This window comes from Bison bison, unplaced genomic scaffold (assembly GCF_000754665.1).
Source record: "Bison bison bison isolate TAMUID 2011002044 unplaced genomic scaffold, Bison_UMD1.0 scf7180017864066, whole genome shotgun sequence".
Lineage (NCBI taxonomy): Eukaryota > Metazoa > Chordata > Mammalia > Artiodactyla > Bovidae > Bison > Bison bison.
In genome coordinates, this window is record NW_011494638.1 from 225,302 (window position 1) to 243,189 (window position 17,888).

The window sequence follows — 17,888 nt, forward strand, 5'->3', positions numbered from 1 at the left end:
CAGGCTGGGATTCCAACCCAGGACTGCTCCTGCTCCTGGGAGTTTGGCGAAGTCCCAATGGTAGAGCCCTTCCAACGCCCCTTCCTCTCACCTCCCCTGTTTGGGACTTAATGTTTAGGTGTGCCTGAGGGTAAAATAGGAAAAGGAGTACGTCAAGACTGTATATTGTCACCCTGCTTATTTAACTTATATGCAGAGTACATCATGAGAAACGCTGCTGGAAGAAGCACAAGCTGGAATCAAGATTGCCGGGAGAAATATCAACCTCAGATATGCAGATGACACCACGCTTATGGCAGAAAGTGAAGAGAAACTAAAAAGCCTCTTGATGAAAGTGACAGAGGAGAGTGAAAAAGTTAGCTTAAAGCTCAACATTCAGAAAACTAAGATCATGGCATCTGGTCCCAACACTTCATGGGAAATAGATGGGGAAACAGTGGAAACAGTGTCAGACTTTATTTTTTGGGGCTCCAAAATCACTGCAGATGGTGACTGCAGCCGTGAAATTATGAGACACTTACTCCTTGGAAGGAAAGTTATGACCAACCTAGATAGCATATTCAAAAGCAGAGACATTACTTTGCCAACAAAGGTCCATCTAGTCAAGGCTATGGTTTTTCCAGTAGTCATGTAGGGATGTGAGAGTTGGACTATAACAAAATTTGAATGCCAAAGAATTGATCCTTTTGAACTGTGGTGTTGGAGAAGACTCTTGAGAGTCCATTGGACTGCAAGGATATCCAACCAGTCCATCCTAAAGGACATCAGTTCTGAATATTCATTGGAAGGACTGATACTGAAGTTGAAACTCCAATACTTTGGCCACCTGATATGAAGAAGTGACGCATTTGAAACGACCCTGTTGCTGGGAAAGATTGAAGGGAGGAGAAGAAGGGGACCACAGAAGATGAGATGGTTGGATGGTATCACCAACTCGATGGATGTGAGTTTGAGTAAGCTCCAGGAGTTGGTGATGGACAGGGAGGCCTGGCTGCAGTCCATGAGGTCACAAAGAATTGGACACGACTGAGAGATTGAGCTCAACTGAACTGATACAAAAATAAAGCTAGTTCTGGCTTCTGAAAAGCTCTGGGGTCTTTGCCCGTTCTTGGTTTTGCTCTTCTCTTATTCACTACAGAATCAAGTCCCTGTCCTGGGGGGCAGTCAAAGGAAGTGATGATGGGGTCAGGGACTCACAAGGACCCAGACTCAGGGCTTCAGACCCTGATCAGTGATCTCAGACCGGTCGCTTATGACGGGTCACTCCACCTTAGAATGAAGGGCTGCTGCAGTTCCCTCAAGGAAGCAAATTAATGACTTTGTGGCAAACTCAAGCATCTGCGCTTTGCAGTCGTGCCAGGCACTGTTCCACTGCTTTACATTAGTAACTCACAACAGTCACCCTGTGCCAGGCACTGTTCCACTGCTTTACATTAGTAACTCACAACAGTCACCCTGAAGGAGCACTGTTGTCACCTCTGTTTTACAAAAGAGGCACAGAAAAGTGAGATGATTTGCTTGGTTCACTCTCCCAGAAACAATTTCAGAGTCCTTAGAACAAAATATTAAGAACACAGGCTCTGTCTACATTCCACTGCCTGGGGGTGAATCCTGGTTGTGCTGTTCGGCCTTGAGTGGCTTACTCAGTTTCTGTGTCTCAGGCTCCTCATCTGTAAATGGGGAGAACACCTTCCTCATAGAATCCTCATAAGGAGTGACTGCGTAGAGCATTCAGAGCAAAGCGTGGCACACAGTTATGTGCTCCTTGATATTATGAAGGCTACCTGGTACATGTGAGCAATTAACAGGAAGTATGAGACCGTGGGTCATGGGGACACCTCTCACAAGGCCGTCTCAGAAAGCCTGGGAAAAGCAGCATCCTCGTATCACCTCTTCAGGACTTCATGGCCCATCGCGGGATATGTGTGCCTGACTCAGGGTCTGCTTGTTTGTGAAGACCTGGGGTGAGTGGAGCTTCATACTGGAGTGTGCCCTCTTCTGAAGGTTCTGTGTAAAATAACCCCCAAACATCCTCCAATCTAGGGAGTTTACCATCTGGAGAGGAAGCCAAGGAATGCTTTAATGTCTGGCAAGGTTTGCAAGGGCTTCCCTCATAGCTCAGTTGGTAAAGAATCCGCATGCAATGCAGGAGAACTCACTTGGGTTCCTGGGTCAGGAAGATCCCCTAGAGAAGGGAAAGGCTACCTACTCCAGTATTCTGGCCTGGAGAATTCCATGGACTGTATAGTCCATGGGTTGCAAAGAGTTGGATGTGACTTTCACTTTCAAAGTTTGCTAAGTGCCTTCCATTACTTTGCTGTGCACTGCTTTTTTTAAAGTGTAAGTCAGAAAAGTTATCTGCTACATTTCAGCAGTGGTGGAGTTAGAGGGTTGCCCCATCCATGAAAAGTACCCACTGGGGGCTGTGTCTACACAATCCCAAACACCCGGATTAAAAAGTTAGCTGTTAGTCATTTGGAGGTCTCTAGAGTCAAAAGAATCTGTCTGAATATTTGGGAACCTTCCAAGTGCTCGTGGTGGAGCAGATGACAATCCTCTGAAGAACATCTGCAGGCAGGGTTCTGACCTGGGAAGAATCTGTGATGCTACAGAGGACCTGACATCTGGGATTCTGGGCTCCAATCTGTCCAGGGAATGTAGTTTCAAGTAGAGAAAGATTAACACATAGTACTGCTCCAGGATGGTAGGGCCACCAGAAAGCAGGTTTAAGAACTGAGTGTCCTCAGCTTGCAGTGTGCAGATCCAAGTTTAGAACAAAATGTGCTGCAGGTAGAAGCCCATCACAATGAACCTGAATCCTGTGACATCAGGATTACTATACTGCACCAAACCCTGTGTGTCCCCTTAGGCTGCTTATCTGCCATTTGCTTTACAGGAATAATTTTTTAAAATGTGTTCACTGTTAGGAGTTATAATGTGACCAAAAGGATGAATACGGTTTTCCCTTCAGTTGGATAAAATGTGAAAGTTATCTTTCCCCACTTAGCTAAGTGTCTCGGTTTTTGTTTTCTCATTGTGTCCACGATGGAGATTTCCTACGGAGCCTGTGGGAAAGTGTGCTTTGCCACTTGTGACCAGGTGGGGGCTCCACTGAGCTGCACTGCTGAGGACAGCTTTGCAAATCCTCTGAGACAGGACTCATTCCTAGAGCCTCAGCCAGACTGTGGACATTGCTGCTACAGGATTTGAAGCCTGTGCAAAGCCGTCTCTGGTGAAGACTGATTTGTATACTCTGAAAAGTGCCAGGTTTTTGGTTCAGTCCCTACCCTGGCTGAAGGCTTAGGTCCAAGGAACAGTTTTCCTTGAGCTTGATTTTGCTCATAACTGAGGCCTATGTGCTTCAGTCTTCAACAGAGCTGTTCCTAGGGACAGCTGGCACAGAGCCTTTGGGAAGGTGCTCCCTGGCTGTTTATTTACCAGAGTCCCTTTTAGCTTGCTTGTTTGCCAAGCCAACTAGGAGAAGACAGAAGGAAAAAGCATTCGCTCTAAAAAATAATAAGCTGAAACATTAATTGAGTACTTTCTCTGCTGAGTATTAAACACTTTATAAAATAAACTCATTCTTCTTCCTCCCTAAACCCTGAGATAGATGCAATATTGTTGTTTTCTGATGGGAAAACAGATCTCTTGGCAGAGCTGAGATCCACTGGCACAAGGTCCCCGAGGAACATAACTGGGAGTTGAAGCCAGCCCATCAGACACCAAAGCTCACATCCTAAAGCCTCACACTGTACTGTCTCACTCAGCCTGGGTGTGATGCAAATGTTCGTGTGTGTACCCTGATTCTATGGCAACCCAGCAGTCACAGGACCCTCACATTAGACATTATTTAAAGACAGGTAATGACGTAAATGTTTTTTTTTAAAGCGGCACTTACAATTTCTACACATAGTGAACAGTAGTTGAGCTGTTCAGATTTCTTGAAAACTGGTCTCAGAGCCCGTTGTTTGAAGCATCTGTCACAGGAGCCAAATACGTTAACTAAAAAGGTCTGATCCATATTTTACCCCAGCTGACGCTGGAAAAGAGGGAGAGAAAAAAAGGGAGGTGTGTGTATGAGAAAAGTTTCACAAATTAAGAAACAACCTTTAACAAGCTCTTTAGTCTCATTTCTCTGATTTCTTGGGCATTTCATAGCAACTGAAAGTATTATGAAACAGTCCTAAATATTTTATCAGTTCAGTTCAGTCGCTCACTCGTGTCTGACCCTTTCCGACCCCATGAATCACAGCACACCAGGCCTCCCCGTCCATCACCATCTTCCGGAGTTCACTCAGACTCACGTCCATCAAGTTAGTGATGCCATCCAGCTATCTCATCCTCTGTCGTCCCCTTCTCCTCCTGCCCCCAATCCCTCCCAGCATCAGAGTCTTTTCCAGTGAGTCAACTCTTCGCATGAGGTGGCCAAAGTACTGGAGTTTCAGCTTCAGCATTGAGGGCCTAGAGGAGCTATTCCACGTTCAAGGTGAGGAGGGGCAGCGGTGAGGAGATACCCCTCGTCCAAGGTAAGGAGCAGCGGCTGCGCTTTGCTGGAGCAGCCGTGAAGAGATACCCCACATCCAAGGTAAGAGAAACCCAAGTAAGATGGTAGGTGTTGCAAGAGGGCATCAGAGGGCAAACACACTGAAACCATACTCATAGAAACTAGTCAATCTAATCACATAGGACCACAGCCTTGTCTAACTCAATGAAACTAAGCCATGCTGTGTGGGGCCACCCAAGACGGGCGGGTCATGGTGGAGAGGTCTGACAGAATGAGGTCTACTGGAGAAGGGATTGGCAAACCACTTCAGTATTCTTGCCTTGAGAACCCCATGAACAGTATGAAAAATATTTTATAATGGTCTGCAAATTTTTACTTTCTACTGTTTGTTCATAAAAGAAACTTTGTACTAGACTTTAATAAGCTTTGTATTAACATGGTAGTTAGCATAGATGTAAAATCAACTTCTTGAGCTGAAAGCAGAGCAGAGAGCTAGATAAAGTGACTTGTTAGACAAAGCATGCATCACCCTCCCATGCAGCTTCTCTTTTCTTTCTTTCCTTTTTTCCTCCTTTCTTTCTTGTTTTCTTGGCCATACGTGTGGCATGTGGGATCTTAATATCCCAACCAGGGATCAAACCCTCACCCCCAGCATTGGAACCATGTAGTCTTAACCACTGGACTGCCAGGGAATTCCACAATACATGTTTTTGTTGACTTTTTTTAAAAAAAGAAAGAAAAAGAGATAGAGAGAAAAGGGGAGAAGGGGTGTGTGTGTATGTATGAGAAAAGCCAAAGGAAACAGCTTTTTAAAACCTCATCTCGGGACTTCCTTGGCGGTCCAGTGGTTGAAGCTCTGCTCTTCCACTGCAGGGGACTTGGGTTTGATTCCTGGTCAGGGAACTAGGATCCTGCATACCGTGAGGTGTGGCAAAAAAACATCAACTCATCTTCTCGTTATCATGGTAGTTGCTCAGACCTATACATGCAAATAAAGTCTATGCAGTTAATTTGTAACCTTCACTTTATTACAACATGATGGGTCAACACCAGCTCATTTATTTAATCAGTAAGAAGGTGTCAGACAATAGACTTTCAGAACAGACATGGACACAATTGATCTTTGCAGTACAGTATTTTAATCCTGTGGGGCCTTACAATGTTGTTGTTGTACTTTAGTCTGTAGGTCGTGTCAACTCGTTTGTGACCCCATGGACTGTAGCCCGCCAGGCTCCTCTGTCATGGGATTTCCCAGGCAAGAATATTGGAGTGGGTTGTCATTCACTTCTCCAGGGAATCTTCCCGACCCAGGGATTGAACCCACGTCTCCTGCATTGACAGGTGGATTCTTTACCACTGAGTCACCAGGGAAGCCCCTTGTAGTGGATTCTGTAATTTAAAACTTAAAAAAATTCTCCCCTCCAGATGAACTTTTGGAGTAAAGATTGAGTCAGAAAACCTGGAGCCTGACCCCAACCAAGTAAATGTGGTATTGGTTCCCTGTAAGGAACACACCTCATTCATGAAACATTTGCCAGTCACAGATCCAGGGGTCACTGCCTGTCCACCGAAGTCAGTAGACAGGCCCAGGTCACTGAAGGGAGGGCAACCTTGAGGAAACAAGCATTTGTGCTAAAGGGTGGGGTGCTGGTTGACCCAATCCTGGCCCCACTACTTGGGCAAGTGACTTCACCTCTCTGCATCTTTGCTCATCTGTCAAATGGGGATCTTAGCATCTGCGGTGTCAGGGGAATTATGAGAGATAGCACATGAAGTATTTAGCTCAAGGCTGGAATACAGTGAGTGCTCCATGGATGTTATGCTGCCCTGTGAGTGGCTACAACAGCAGAAGCTGTGGCAGCGGGAGAAAGGAGGGGAGTGGGGATGAGGCTGGAGGTGAGGAAAAAGCAGAGAGGAGTCTATGGCCACAGTTTAGACGAGATGAATCCTGTACTATGGCAATGCTGTGGGATGGACTTGGACCATGCTTCCAAAGGAGAGGGAACTGGACTTGGTGATGTTTGGGGAAGAGGGGAGGGAGATGTCTAGGATGTCTCTTAGGTTTCTGTTGGAAGGCTGAGGGGTCGGGGCGCCACTGTTGGAGAATGAGGACCAGGGGGTGAAGGTGGGAGGGGACAGCCATTGTAGCCACACCAATTTAATACATGTTCCAAAGGGTGGGCCATGTCAAGGTTCAAAGAAGAAATCCCCTGAGTATAAAGAGCTTTGGGGGCACTAGCCTGAATGTTTGAACAGAGTCCAAATTGAGAAGGATGTATTTGTGGGGCAGGTGGCAGTGGGGACACCCCTGGGGGGGATGTCTACCACACAGGGGTAACCATGGGGCTGGGGAGAGACCGGGGAACTCATGAGAGGGCCTGTGAGAGGCCCTGACCTCTCACAGCCACCCAGAGAGGGAAGCAGGACATCTGTGTTACCACAAGGGAGATACTGAGGGTTTAACAACGGAAAGGTCAGTGATGGAGCCTGAATCTGTATGCAGAGGAAGTCCACGACCCTTACCACAGAGCCAGCACCATCACGCTGTTCTGCTTTGTCACAAAAAGAGAGTTAAAGAATGGGAAAGGGCCTGCCCACCAGGGACTGGCCTGGGGTGGAGGCCTGGTAATGCTGCCCCTGCCTCCCCCACCCCCTGCCACTGCCCAAACCTGCCAAGGTGGCCAGTCACAAGGTCGTGCTCAGGACTCCGAGTAATAGCATTAGGAAGGTGAGCCATGGGTTTTCAGCAGGGAGTGACGTCATTCAAGTGGATTATTCCAGCATTTGCACTTCTGCAAGTAGGTCAGAGAGAGAGTGTACAGCAGGAAAATCAATTAGGTTAAGAGACTGTTATCAAGTACTGGAGAAGAGGAAATATGCTCTGGACAGAGTAGTAGCTGCAGGAGTGGAAGGTGAGAGAAACCCCAGGAACTAAATGCAGAAGGAATAGAAGGACGACTAGGAATTATGGGAGATTGACTCCCACCAAGAGAGAAGTAGAAAAATTGCCACACAGAAAGACAAATGTCATATGATATCACTTATATGTGGAATCTTTTTTTTTTAAAGGAACAAACTTATTTATAAAACAAAAGCAGAGTCACAGATGTAGAAAACAAACATGGTTACTGGGGGATGGGCAGGAAGATACATCGGGAGATTGGGATTGACATATACATACTACTGTATATAAAATAGGTAATGAATAAGTACCTACTATATAGTACAGGGAACTCTGTACTCTGTAATGATCTATAGGGGAAAGAATCTAAAAAAAGAGTGGATATATGTATTTGTATAACTGATTCACTTTGGTGTACACTTGAAACACAAAATTATAAATTAGCTATACTCCAATAAAATTTTTAAAAAATTGCCAATATTCCAAATCTGGATAAAGACTATTCCTATACTGAATTTTATATTTTTTTTCATATTATAAAAGATGTACATGTTCATTATATATAATTGGAAATAGAAGGACACGAAAAAGGAAAATCTGTCATCTACATGCCTTGTCCTAACAAGTAACTGACCTCTGTTAGCATTTTATGTTTTATTCTAATATCTCCATAGGCATCTATGAGTACACATTAAAAAAATTGGAATTACATGCCATATGCAATTTTGAACTTTGGTTTTTTGCGTAATAGCGTTTTCATCTTCGCATGTTGTTGCATATTCTTGGAAAACACCAATTTTTAAATGGAGACCACAAGTCTTGAGTCATATCCACCGTAAATTATATTGTATAGCTAGCATTTTAGATCCGGTTGGTTGAACATGAGCAAGCAACAAAGTAAATTTGGAAGATTATAGCATTTTAAAACTATAAACGTTATACATGCTCATTGTGGAAAATTTGGAAAAATCAGAAAGGTATAAGGAAGAAAACAGTCACCCATAACCCATTGCCCAGAGACTCCACTTCACATTTTAGCTATGCAGGAATAGACTTTTAGGACCAGGAGTCATACTGTTCGTGTGCACTCTTTACATCCTGGTATTTTCCATTTAGTTTTTATAACATGGACTAAATTTAATTTTAGTACAGTCTATTGTACTTATTGAAAATAATCATTTTTATGATGAGGGAACTTTTCACAGCTAGAGCAAAAGCTTCAGTGGGCACTTTGACAAGAAAAAAATTAAAATACCCCATTTTAACAAATTCTGACATGAGATTGCTCTGCAGTAGGAGTTACCTAACCCTAAGCCAAGCACAAAATTTCTTTGAAATGTTTCACTTAAATATACATTTCCAAAAAAAAAAAAAAATTACCAAATCACCTACTACCCCATGATTATTTTTTTAAAAAGTCAGTGCCAAGGATAGAAAGTCAAAAGTGAAAATCCCATTACCTGCCCTACACTCAGTGCCCTGAGTTTGGAGGCTATTCTTCCAGAGTTTTCTGATGCCATAGATAAAGCTTTGTTAGTTACATAAATGGAACTGTTAGCCACTTGCTTTTTTACCTAACTTATTCTGTTACTGCTTACAGAGCTATCTGTTTTTTGGTAATAGCTTTAGTATTATTTTAAACTATGGAGTGATGGAGTATCACAATTTAATAAGCCAACGTCCTACTGTAGGATATATAGGGTACCCCCAGTTTTCACTTTTAAAATTGTGCTTCATTGACCCAATTAAAAATGGGCAAAATTACCCTCATACTTTGCCAGTGGGAATGTAAAATGTTGCTGCCTCTGTGGAAAACAGCTTGGCAGTTACTCAAGAAGTTAAACATGGTTGCTACCAAATGACCAAGCAGATTTACTCCTGGGCATATTCCAAGACCATCAAATACATATGTGCACATAAAAATCTACACATGAATATCTGTAGCAGCATTTAAGCCAAAGAAGTGGAAACAACTAACATGTCCAGCAACTGAGGAATGAATAAAGAAAATGTGGTCTGTTCATCCAGTAGACTCTTATTTGGCAATTAAAAAAAGGATGAAGTCTGATGTGCTACAACATGGATGAACCTTGAAAACTTTACGCTAAGTGAAGTAAGTAAGATGCAAAAGGCCGCAGATTGTGATTGCATTTATACAATACATCCAGGATAGGCAAATGCACAGAGACAGAAAGATTAGAGGTTGGCAACAGGTGGGAGGTAGGGGGTTGGAGTGACTGCTTAACGAGTATGGGGTTTATTTTTAGGAGTGATGGAAATTCTCTAGAATTAGATAATGTAATTTGCTTGTGAATTTACTAAAAACCACTGAAATGTATGCTATAAAACAGTGAGTTTTATGTTGTGTGCAGTTGTATCTCAGTACAGATTATTTTTAAGTGGGCAAAAACTTGGACACTTAACAAATGCAGATATTCATACAGTCAATAAACAGATAAAGAGGTGCTCAACATCATTAGGTGTCAATGAAATGCAAGTTAAAAGACACTGTGAATCCACTACTTACCCACCAGAACACCTAAGAGTAAAGACTGATGGCGTGAAGTGTGGGTGAGAATGTAGAGAAGTGGACCCCTTCAGCTGGTGAGAGAATAAACTGGTACAACCACACCAGAAAACTAATTGATAGGAGCCACTAAAGCTATGCAAACATATCATTTTACTCCTTGATATATACTCAACAGAAATGAAGACTTACATCCTCAAAAAAACCCCCCAAAAACCATGAATGTCATAATAGTTTTATTTATAATAGCCCCAAGCTGGAAAAACCCAAATATTCGTCAATTTAGATAGATACATAAATTGTGATATGTTCATCTAATAAAAATGAATAAACTGCTGATACACATGGCAATGAATGGGTGAGTCTCACAGGCATTAAAACTATGTAATGTTTAGTGTTAGAAGCCTCTTTCTATTCTATACGCTGCACTTCAAGATTTACGTTGACATGTGAAGTGTTATGTGGGTCAGTTTTTAAAACTTATTAAATTGTAAAGATGCTTAATTTGCCCCTGATGTCAGTACTAAATATATTCTTAAAACAAAGCACCTATCTCAGAAGAAATGCATGTGAAATGTGGAAAAATTAGAACATACAGATTAACTACCATAACTTCCTTTACCTATACTCTCACTGCCCAGAAAGACCCCTGTCAACAACTTGGTATGCACACATCTGAACACTTTTCTGAGCATTTAAGGAAGTCTGAGTACTCTAATGTTAACACATACATACCTTCCAGAGAGTCAACGCTTGGAACCGATCAGCAGAATGTGGAGAAGTTAGAGCTGCAGCTTCAAGGTGCTAAGGCAACTGCATCCGTCTAAGTAATCTCCTTATCTGGACTTTACAGCTCAGTGGCTCTCTTCCTTCCCACCTCCGCTCTGTGTTCACAGCTGGGGCACTCACTGCAGGTTGCATCACTCACTCACCCCCTAGGCCTCCATACCGCCAGGTTCCCTCAGAAACCCCGTGGACCAGTTTTTAGAGTGCAGTTCTCTGCTCTCTGCAGGAAGCAGAGTTTGGCAGGTTTGACCCCTATGAATTCACACCCTGCTTCACTGAGTGGCCCTGACATTTACCTGTTATTGAAGGTTAGCAGCAGCTCCTGCCTTTTTACAGTCCTCACCCCATCAGTACCTCATGGTTTTGGCCACTCTTTCCACCTTCGTCTTTGTAGAATGGATCCAGACAGTGTGGTGAGTGCTTCCCTGCCCCTTTCTCCATGTGTATGCTCTTCAGGCTCTGCAGGTCCCCTTGTCTTCAAACAAGATCTACTCCTTCCCAAGACTGACCCCCTACAAACCCTGCTGCCTCCAGTAGGACTCTGCTCCTGAAGTTCCACTTGCTAGCATTGAGATGACCTTTTCTCCAGGAGCTCACAGGGTACCAGAGGGAACGGCCAATGTTACTGTCCTATAGCCCATGATGGGTGCTATAAAACAGACAGGAAGCTTGAGTTATGGGAGCCAAAAAGGAAGAGTGATGGGCTCTTTGTGGTGTAGGGGAGACCTGGAAGGGGCAGGAAGAAGGCAATCCATGTGAATCAAAACCCAGCCAACTCTCTGCCAAGTAGCCCCTAATGCTGGCACAGTCTGGGAGCTACATGGAGATATAGCCAAAGAGGGCATATTTACTTCCTTGCTAAAAAATTTTATATATGTTTTATGAGGTGTTATGAATCTGTAACATTTCCAGCATCTTTAAGTATGACCCTTAAAGCAAAGCATAAACCTTGTGCACTTAGGAAAAATGTAATCTCCTGGCAAATAAAAGAATTTGACCCAGATCATGTGGTAATTTTATTGATTAAAATATTACAAAGTTCTACTTCTCATGTCTTCATATACAATATATCCGAGTGAACTAAATTAAATCATTTATGATATGAAAAGACATTATTACATATTGGAAGGGTGACGTTAATTCATCATCATGGATTATCTCTACTCCGAAGGTATATGCCCATATTACAGAGTTAGCCATGGCCTGTGACTCTGGGGAGGTATGGAAGAGCACTGAGTCCACAGGCCAGGAGTGCTTATCAAGTCACGTTTTTTGCTCTGAGAGGAAGAAATTAGGAAACCTGGAGGAACAAGGAATAGTCAGTTCCCAGAAAACTTGGGAGATTTCTCAAAAGAAGGAACTGACATAATTTTTCAGTTATTTTTATGAGGAAATCTTAAAACATATTTGAATGCTGATAAGACAGAAAAAATCATTTAGGTTGCCTTTTCAAACTAGTTATTTAAGTCATCGTATGAAAGATATTAAACAATGAAAAGTTATGGCAAATATGTTGGCAGAGAAAATTTAATGACGTGTTCTTTTGGAGGAGATGATAAATGATGTGGGAGTTAGACTTGAATGATATATTAGTTTTAAATGAATATTTACATAAAAATACTTCATGATTTATTTCAGGTTGAATATTCTCTTAAAAATTAGAGGGGCCTGAAATAAATATTTTTTAATGCAGAAGCATCTTCAGTAAAAAGAGTTGGTGAAGCACCCCCACTCTCATCAAGCAAGCGTGCGGGTGAGAGAATTTCTGATGGGTCATGGTCAAATGGGATTATTTGAAAGACAATCCTGGAACCCATTTGTGGCTTCATAAATATCTGGGCTTCACATGAACCTTAGAAAACAGGATAAGCTGTGTCCCGAGAGTCTCACTCCCACTGGGTGGACTCTTGTCATAAGATAGAGGCACCAGGCAGAAAATATGAGTATTGAAGGAATTCTAGTAAAATTTGGCTGAGATTCCAAAGGTAGATGTGGCCTTTCCAATCTCAACTGGTGTGTGTTAATTCTTACAAGATGACGGCGGCAGCACCATCACCATGAGCAAGAAGAGATGTGGCCCATTTGGGAGAATTCTTATTTTCCTCATTAAATCACATTCCAAAGCATCTCCAGTTCCAATCAGGTGTAAGCCACCTCCCTCTTATTTGAGCTTCACTGAGCTTTTGAAAGAAAAGTGCACTTATGCCCTTTTCTCCTGCTATAACCTATTGAGAAAGCCAAGCTTAAAACTGCTGGGGATCTGGATCATTTCCAGGGCATGTGGAGAGGGAGTAAAAGGAAATGTGACTTGAAAGAGGTGTTTGGTGTCCAACATCAGGTGTGATGAATCCTCTCGGCTGTTGAGGAGAGCCTGAAATGAGAACCAGGGGGAAGATGAATAAGGAAACCAGTGCGCTCTGCTATGTTGCTGTCTGGAAGTCAAGAGTAAGGAAAACACAACAGTGAAAAACTCCTTTCAAAATCTTGTGAGATAACACACAAAGGGGCTTTTCGACAGCACAGCACAAGGTGAAATGGTCTGTTTGGGTCTTCCAGGCCAGCTCTCATGAAGACCTACTTGCTCTTTTTCACTTCAGAAGTTAATTTCCCCCAGGATGGGCTGACTGTAAATCGATCTAGTTTCTATTCTTACCTATTCTCATGGCATAATTCTCAGCTCATGAGTGGAGCTCAGTATTAAATTTTTATTGCATTCATAATTATTTTTAGTTCAGTGGTTTGCAAACTTTTGGTCTCAGGACCCCTTTAAAATCTTAAATTACTGAGGACCCTAAACAGCTTTCGTGCATGTGGTTAGAGCTATGGATATTTATCATATTAGTAATAAAACAATAATTTAAACTACTTATAACAAGAAAAGCCCAAGACATGTTAACATATTTTTATTGAAAAATAACTCAAATTTGAAAGAAAATTAAAAAAAAACTACTGGGAAGTAGTATTATTTTTTATAATTTTGTAAATTTTTAATGACTGACTTAATGTGACAGGTGGAATCTTGTATCTGCTTCTGCATTCACCTGTAGTGATTTGCTATTCTGGTTGAAGTGTGTGAAGAAAAGTCTGCCTCACACAGGTATATATTTGGAAAAAGGAAGACTTTGCAGACTCTCTGAAATTATCTCAAGGATCCACTCCTCCCCACCTCACCAAAGACTCTTGAATGCAACTTTTGAGAACTGCTGCCCTAAGGCATTGGGAAAGAAACTTTAGGGATTAAAATAAGAAAAAATGAGTACGTAGGTTCTCTGTTTCTATTCAGCCTCTGTTCCCTTGTCTATGCTCAAAGACTGATGAGAAACAAGACATGCTGAAGGACTGTAGACTGAGAGTCATGGTTTTGGTGTTTTCAGTCCTTTCCCACCAGGGCTAAAATGGCTTCTGAAAACAGGGGGAATTTGACAGGGAAGATTTCTGCCACTTTTCCTGTGGGCATTTCCTTTGTATATTTGTTACATGTACTTTAATTCCGAACTTCTATAGTGGTAATTAAATATCACTGTCTCATACTAAAAATTAAAAGGCACATCTTAAGCATCTCACCTGCACTTTGCGAACGAAGGATGGAGTCACTCTTTTTTCAAAGTCATCTATAGGTGTGTATGAATTAAGAATCTTTATGATCTGCAAACAATGCATAAGATAGTATAAGGCCACGAAAAGGATAACTCTGTCCATGAAATGATGGTTCCAGTGGTCTGGGAACAGTTGGGAACCACAAGTGGTTCTTTAATACTGTAATCTGGCTCTAGGAACCGTGTGTTATTTTTTCCCCAAGAAGAGAGAAAACAAACTGAGAAGAGCATAGATGGGAGCAAGGACATCATATAATTAGATGACTGTGAGACAATTCCCCATTTCCAGCCTCCTTCTCCAGTCCTACATCCTCTCCCCCCACACACACACATCTGTGGTTTTGTGGGCAGGGAATGTGCCATACGAACTTTTAGGTTTTCAAGGTCTAGAGTTACTATTTAATAAATGCTTATTAGATAAGTGGGTAGGCCAAAGAGCACACAGAGATGCAGATGCACCCCATGCCAGCTAAGCCAGGAAAGGGGATGCCAGTCACATGATCACTGGTGAAGATCAGGGAGACACTGAACAAACCTGATTACCTGCACAGCAGACAGGGAGGTACAGCGTTCGTAGATCTCCTTGGCATCACTGTCGGTGGTCTTCTTCACCTGAAGCAACCATGCTGCCTGTGAGAGAGGCTCCAAAGTTTCCTTGGCCAAGTTGTTCTGTAAATTCTTATCTTTAAGCCATTCTTCTAAGTAACTGATGTTGCACCTGGAGTAAAAGCCAGAGGAGCAGAGAACAGTGGGTGATCCATTTAGAACACTTTAGGGGAAGGTGTAGAGTCCCTAAGCATGTCCCAGCATGGTACCAGTGTTCACTAAGATCCTCAGGACCACGTCCAGCAGTTTCTTCATTTGTAACAAGAGGGGGTTGGGCCAGGTGATCAGCTCTCATGATCCATGATTCTAAGGATCATGATGGTCTAGGGTGAGTGGTCATAATAGCAATAAACTTTGGAGAAAATCTGAGCAAAGAACAGTGACTACAATAATTTATAAAACAATCTATTAATGTACCTTTAATAATAGATTTGAAAATATCTTAAAGGAAAACCTCATAGTGATATTTGAAGGGGGGACTTCAATTCAGTTCAGTTCAGTCGCTCAGTCGTGTCCAACTCTTAGCGACCCCATGAATCGTAGCACGCCAGGCCTCCCTTCCATCACCAACTCCCGGAGTTCACTCGAATTCATGTCCATTGAGTCAGTGATGCCATCCAACCATCTCATCCTCTGTTGTCCCCTTCTCCTGCCCCCAATCCCTCCCAGCATCAGAGTCTTTTCCAATGAGTCAACTCTTTGCATGAGGTGGCCAAAGTATTGGAGTTTCAGCTTCAACATCAGTCCTTCCAATGAACACCCAGGACTGATCTCCTTTAGGATGGACTGGTTGGACCTCCTTGCAGTCCAAGGGACTCTCAAGAGTCTTCTCCAACACCACAGTTCAAAAGCATCAATTCTTCGGCACTCAGCCTTCTTCACAGTCCAACTCTCACATCCATACATGACCACAGGAAAAACCATAGCCTTGACTAGATGGACCTTTGTTGGCAAAGTAATGTCTCTGCTTTTTAATATGCTGTCTATGTTGGTCATAACTTTCCTTCCAAGAGGGGATTTACACTGGTATAAAAACTGTTTGAACTCTTTTCCTAAAGTAGCAGAAAATTTTCAACTGGTAGAAGGTTTTCTAAGTTCACTGGGGTTTCTATTCTAGTTTCTGTCACTTACTATCATAGGTTTATAAGTTAAGAGGCATGGGTTTTAATCTCACCAATCTGTTTTGTGAGCCTGGAAAGTTACTCTACCTCTCTTGGTAAATCAGGGTGTTGAGAACACTCACACATTGCTAGGGAGAATGTAAATAGTACAGCTGCTAAGGAAAACAAGCATTTCCTCAAAATGTTAGACATAGAACTACCATCTGACCCAGCAACTCCGAATTGAAAGGTCCACACAAAAAAATCATACACAAGTGTTCATAGGAGCATTAATCATTATAATCAAAAAATGAAAACAACCCTAATGTTTACCAATTGGTGGGCAGATAAATAAATTGTGGTCTATCTATACAATAAGATGTTATTCAACAATAAAAATGAGTGAGATACTGACACATGCTACTAAATGGGTGAAATATGAAAACATTACACTAAGTGAATGAAGCTACTCACAAAAGACAATGTATTTTATGATTTCATTTATTATAAGCAAATCTGTAGAGGAAGAAAATATATTTGATGTTGTCATTGGATCAAAGAAAAAGCAAGAGAATTCCAGAAAAACATCTACTGCTGCTTCATTGACTACACTAAAGCCTTTGACTGTGTGGATCACAACAAACTGTGGAAAAAATTTTTTTTAATTTTTTAATTATTATTATTATTTTTTTACTTTACAATATTGTATTGGTTTTGCCATACATCAACATGCATCCGCCACGGGTGTAAACGTGGCGGATGCATGTTGATGTATGGAAAGACGTGGGAATACCAGATCACCTTACCTAGCTCCTGAGAAATCTGTATAAAGGTCAAGAAGCAACAGAACCAGATATGGAACAATGGCCTGGTTCAAAATTGGGAAAGGAGTACATCAAGGTTGTATATCATCACCCTGCTTATTTAACTTATATGCAAAGTACATCATGTGAAATGCTGGGCTTCATGAAGCACAAGCTGGAATCAAGATTGCTGGGAGAAACATCAATAACCTTAGATATGCAACCTTATGGCAGAAAGCGAAGAGGAACTAAAGAATCTCTTGATGAAAGTGAAAGAGTACAGTGAAAAAGCTGGCTTAAAAAAAAAAAAGCTGGCTTAAAACTCAACATTCAAAAAATAAGATCAAGGCATCCAGTCCCATCACTTCATGGCAAATAGATGGGGAAACAATGGAAACAGTGACAGACTTTATTCTCTTGGGCTCCAAAATCACTGCAGATGGTGATGGCTGCCATGAAATTAAGACACTTGTTCCTTGGAAGAGAAGCTATGACCAACCTAGACACCATATTAAAAAGCAGAGACATTACTTTGTCAGCAAAGGTCTGTATAGTCAAAGCTATGGTTTCTCCAATAGTCATGTACTGATGTGAGAGTTGGACCATAAAGAAAGCTGAGCACTGAAGAATTGATGCTTTTGAACTGTGATTTTGGAGAAGACTCTTGAGAGTCCCTTGGACTGCAAGGAGATCCAACCAGTCCATCCTAAAGGAGATCAGTCCTGGGTATTCATGAAGGACTGATGCTGAAGCTCGCATATTAAGGCCACCTGATGCAAAGAACTGACTCATTGGAAAAGACCCTGATGCTGGGAAAGATTGAAGGCAGGAGGAGAAGGGGATGACAGAGGATGAGATGGTTGGATGGCATCACCAACTCAATGGACGTGAATTTGAGTAAACTCTGGGAGTTGGTGATGGACAGGGAGGCCTGGCGTCCATGGGGTCACAAAGAGTCGGACATGACTGAGCGACTGAACTGAACTGAACTGAGGTGAGGAGGAGGGGACTCAGTGGGATGTGGGTAGGGGATAATAGTGGCTGATAACTGGGTTTAAGGTTTC

At 42.3% G+C, this 17,888-nt stretch overlaps 1 protein-coding gene across 3 annotated transcripts in view; it reads right to left on the reverse strand.

Annotated features, from left to right (window-relative positions):
* Nucleotides 1–10,709: 10,709 nt before the first annotated feature.
* MYO5C (myosin VC) overlaps nucleotides 10,710–17,888 on the reverse strand; it is a 119,902-nt gene continuing 112,723 nt past the window's right edge. For 2 of the 3 annotated variants that reach the window (XM_010836750.1, XM_010836751.1), the window contains 3 exons: nucleotides 14,859–15,033; nucleotides 14,284–14,364; nucleotides 10,710–13,090 (listed from right to left, as the gene is read on the reverse strand). In XM_010836750.1, the coding sequence (XP_010835052.1) occupies nucleotides 12,938–13,090; nucleotides 14,284–14,364; nucleotides 14,859–15,033 (409 nt within the window). In that variant the 3' untranslated portion in view covers nucleotides 10,710–12,937. Of the gene's footprint in view, nucleotides 13,091–14,283; nucleotides 14,365–14,858; nucleotides 15,034–17,888 lie in introns of those variants that run through there. The other variant, XR_825014.1, reaches the window with a different exon arrangement.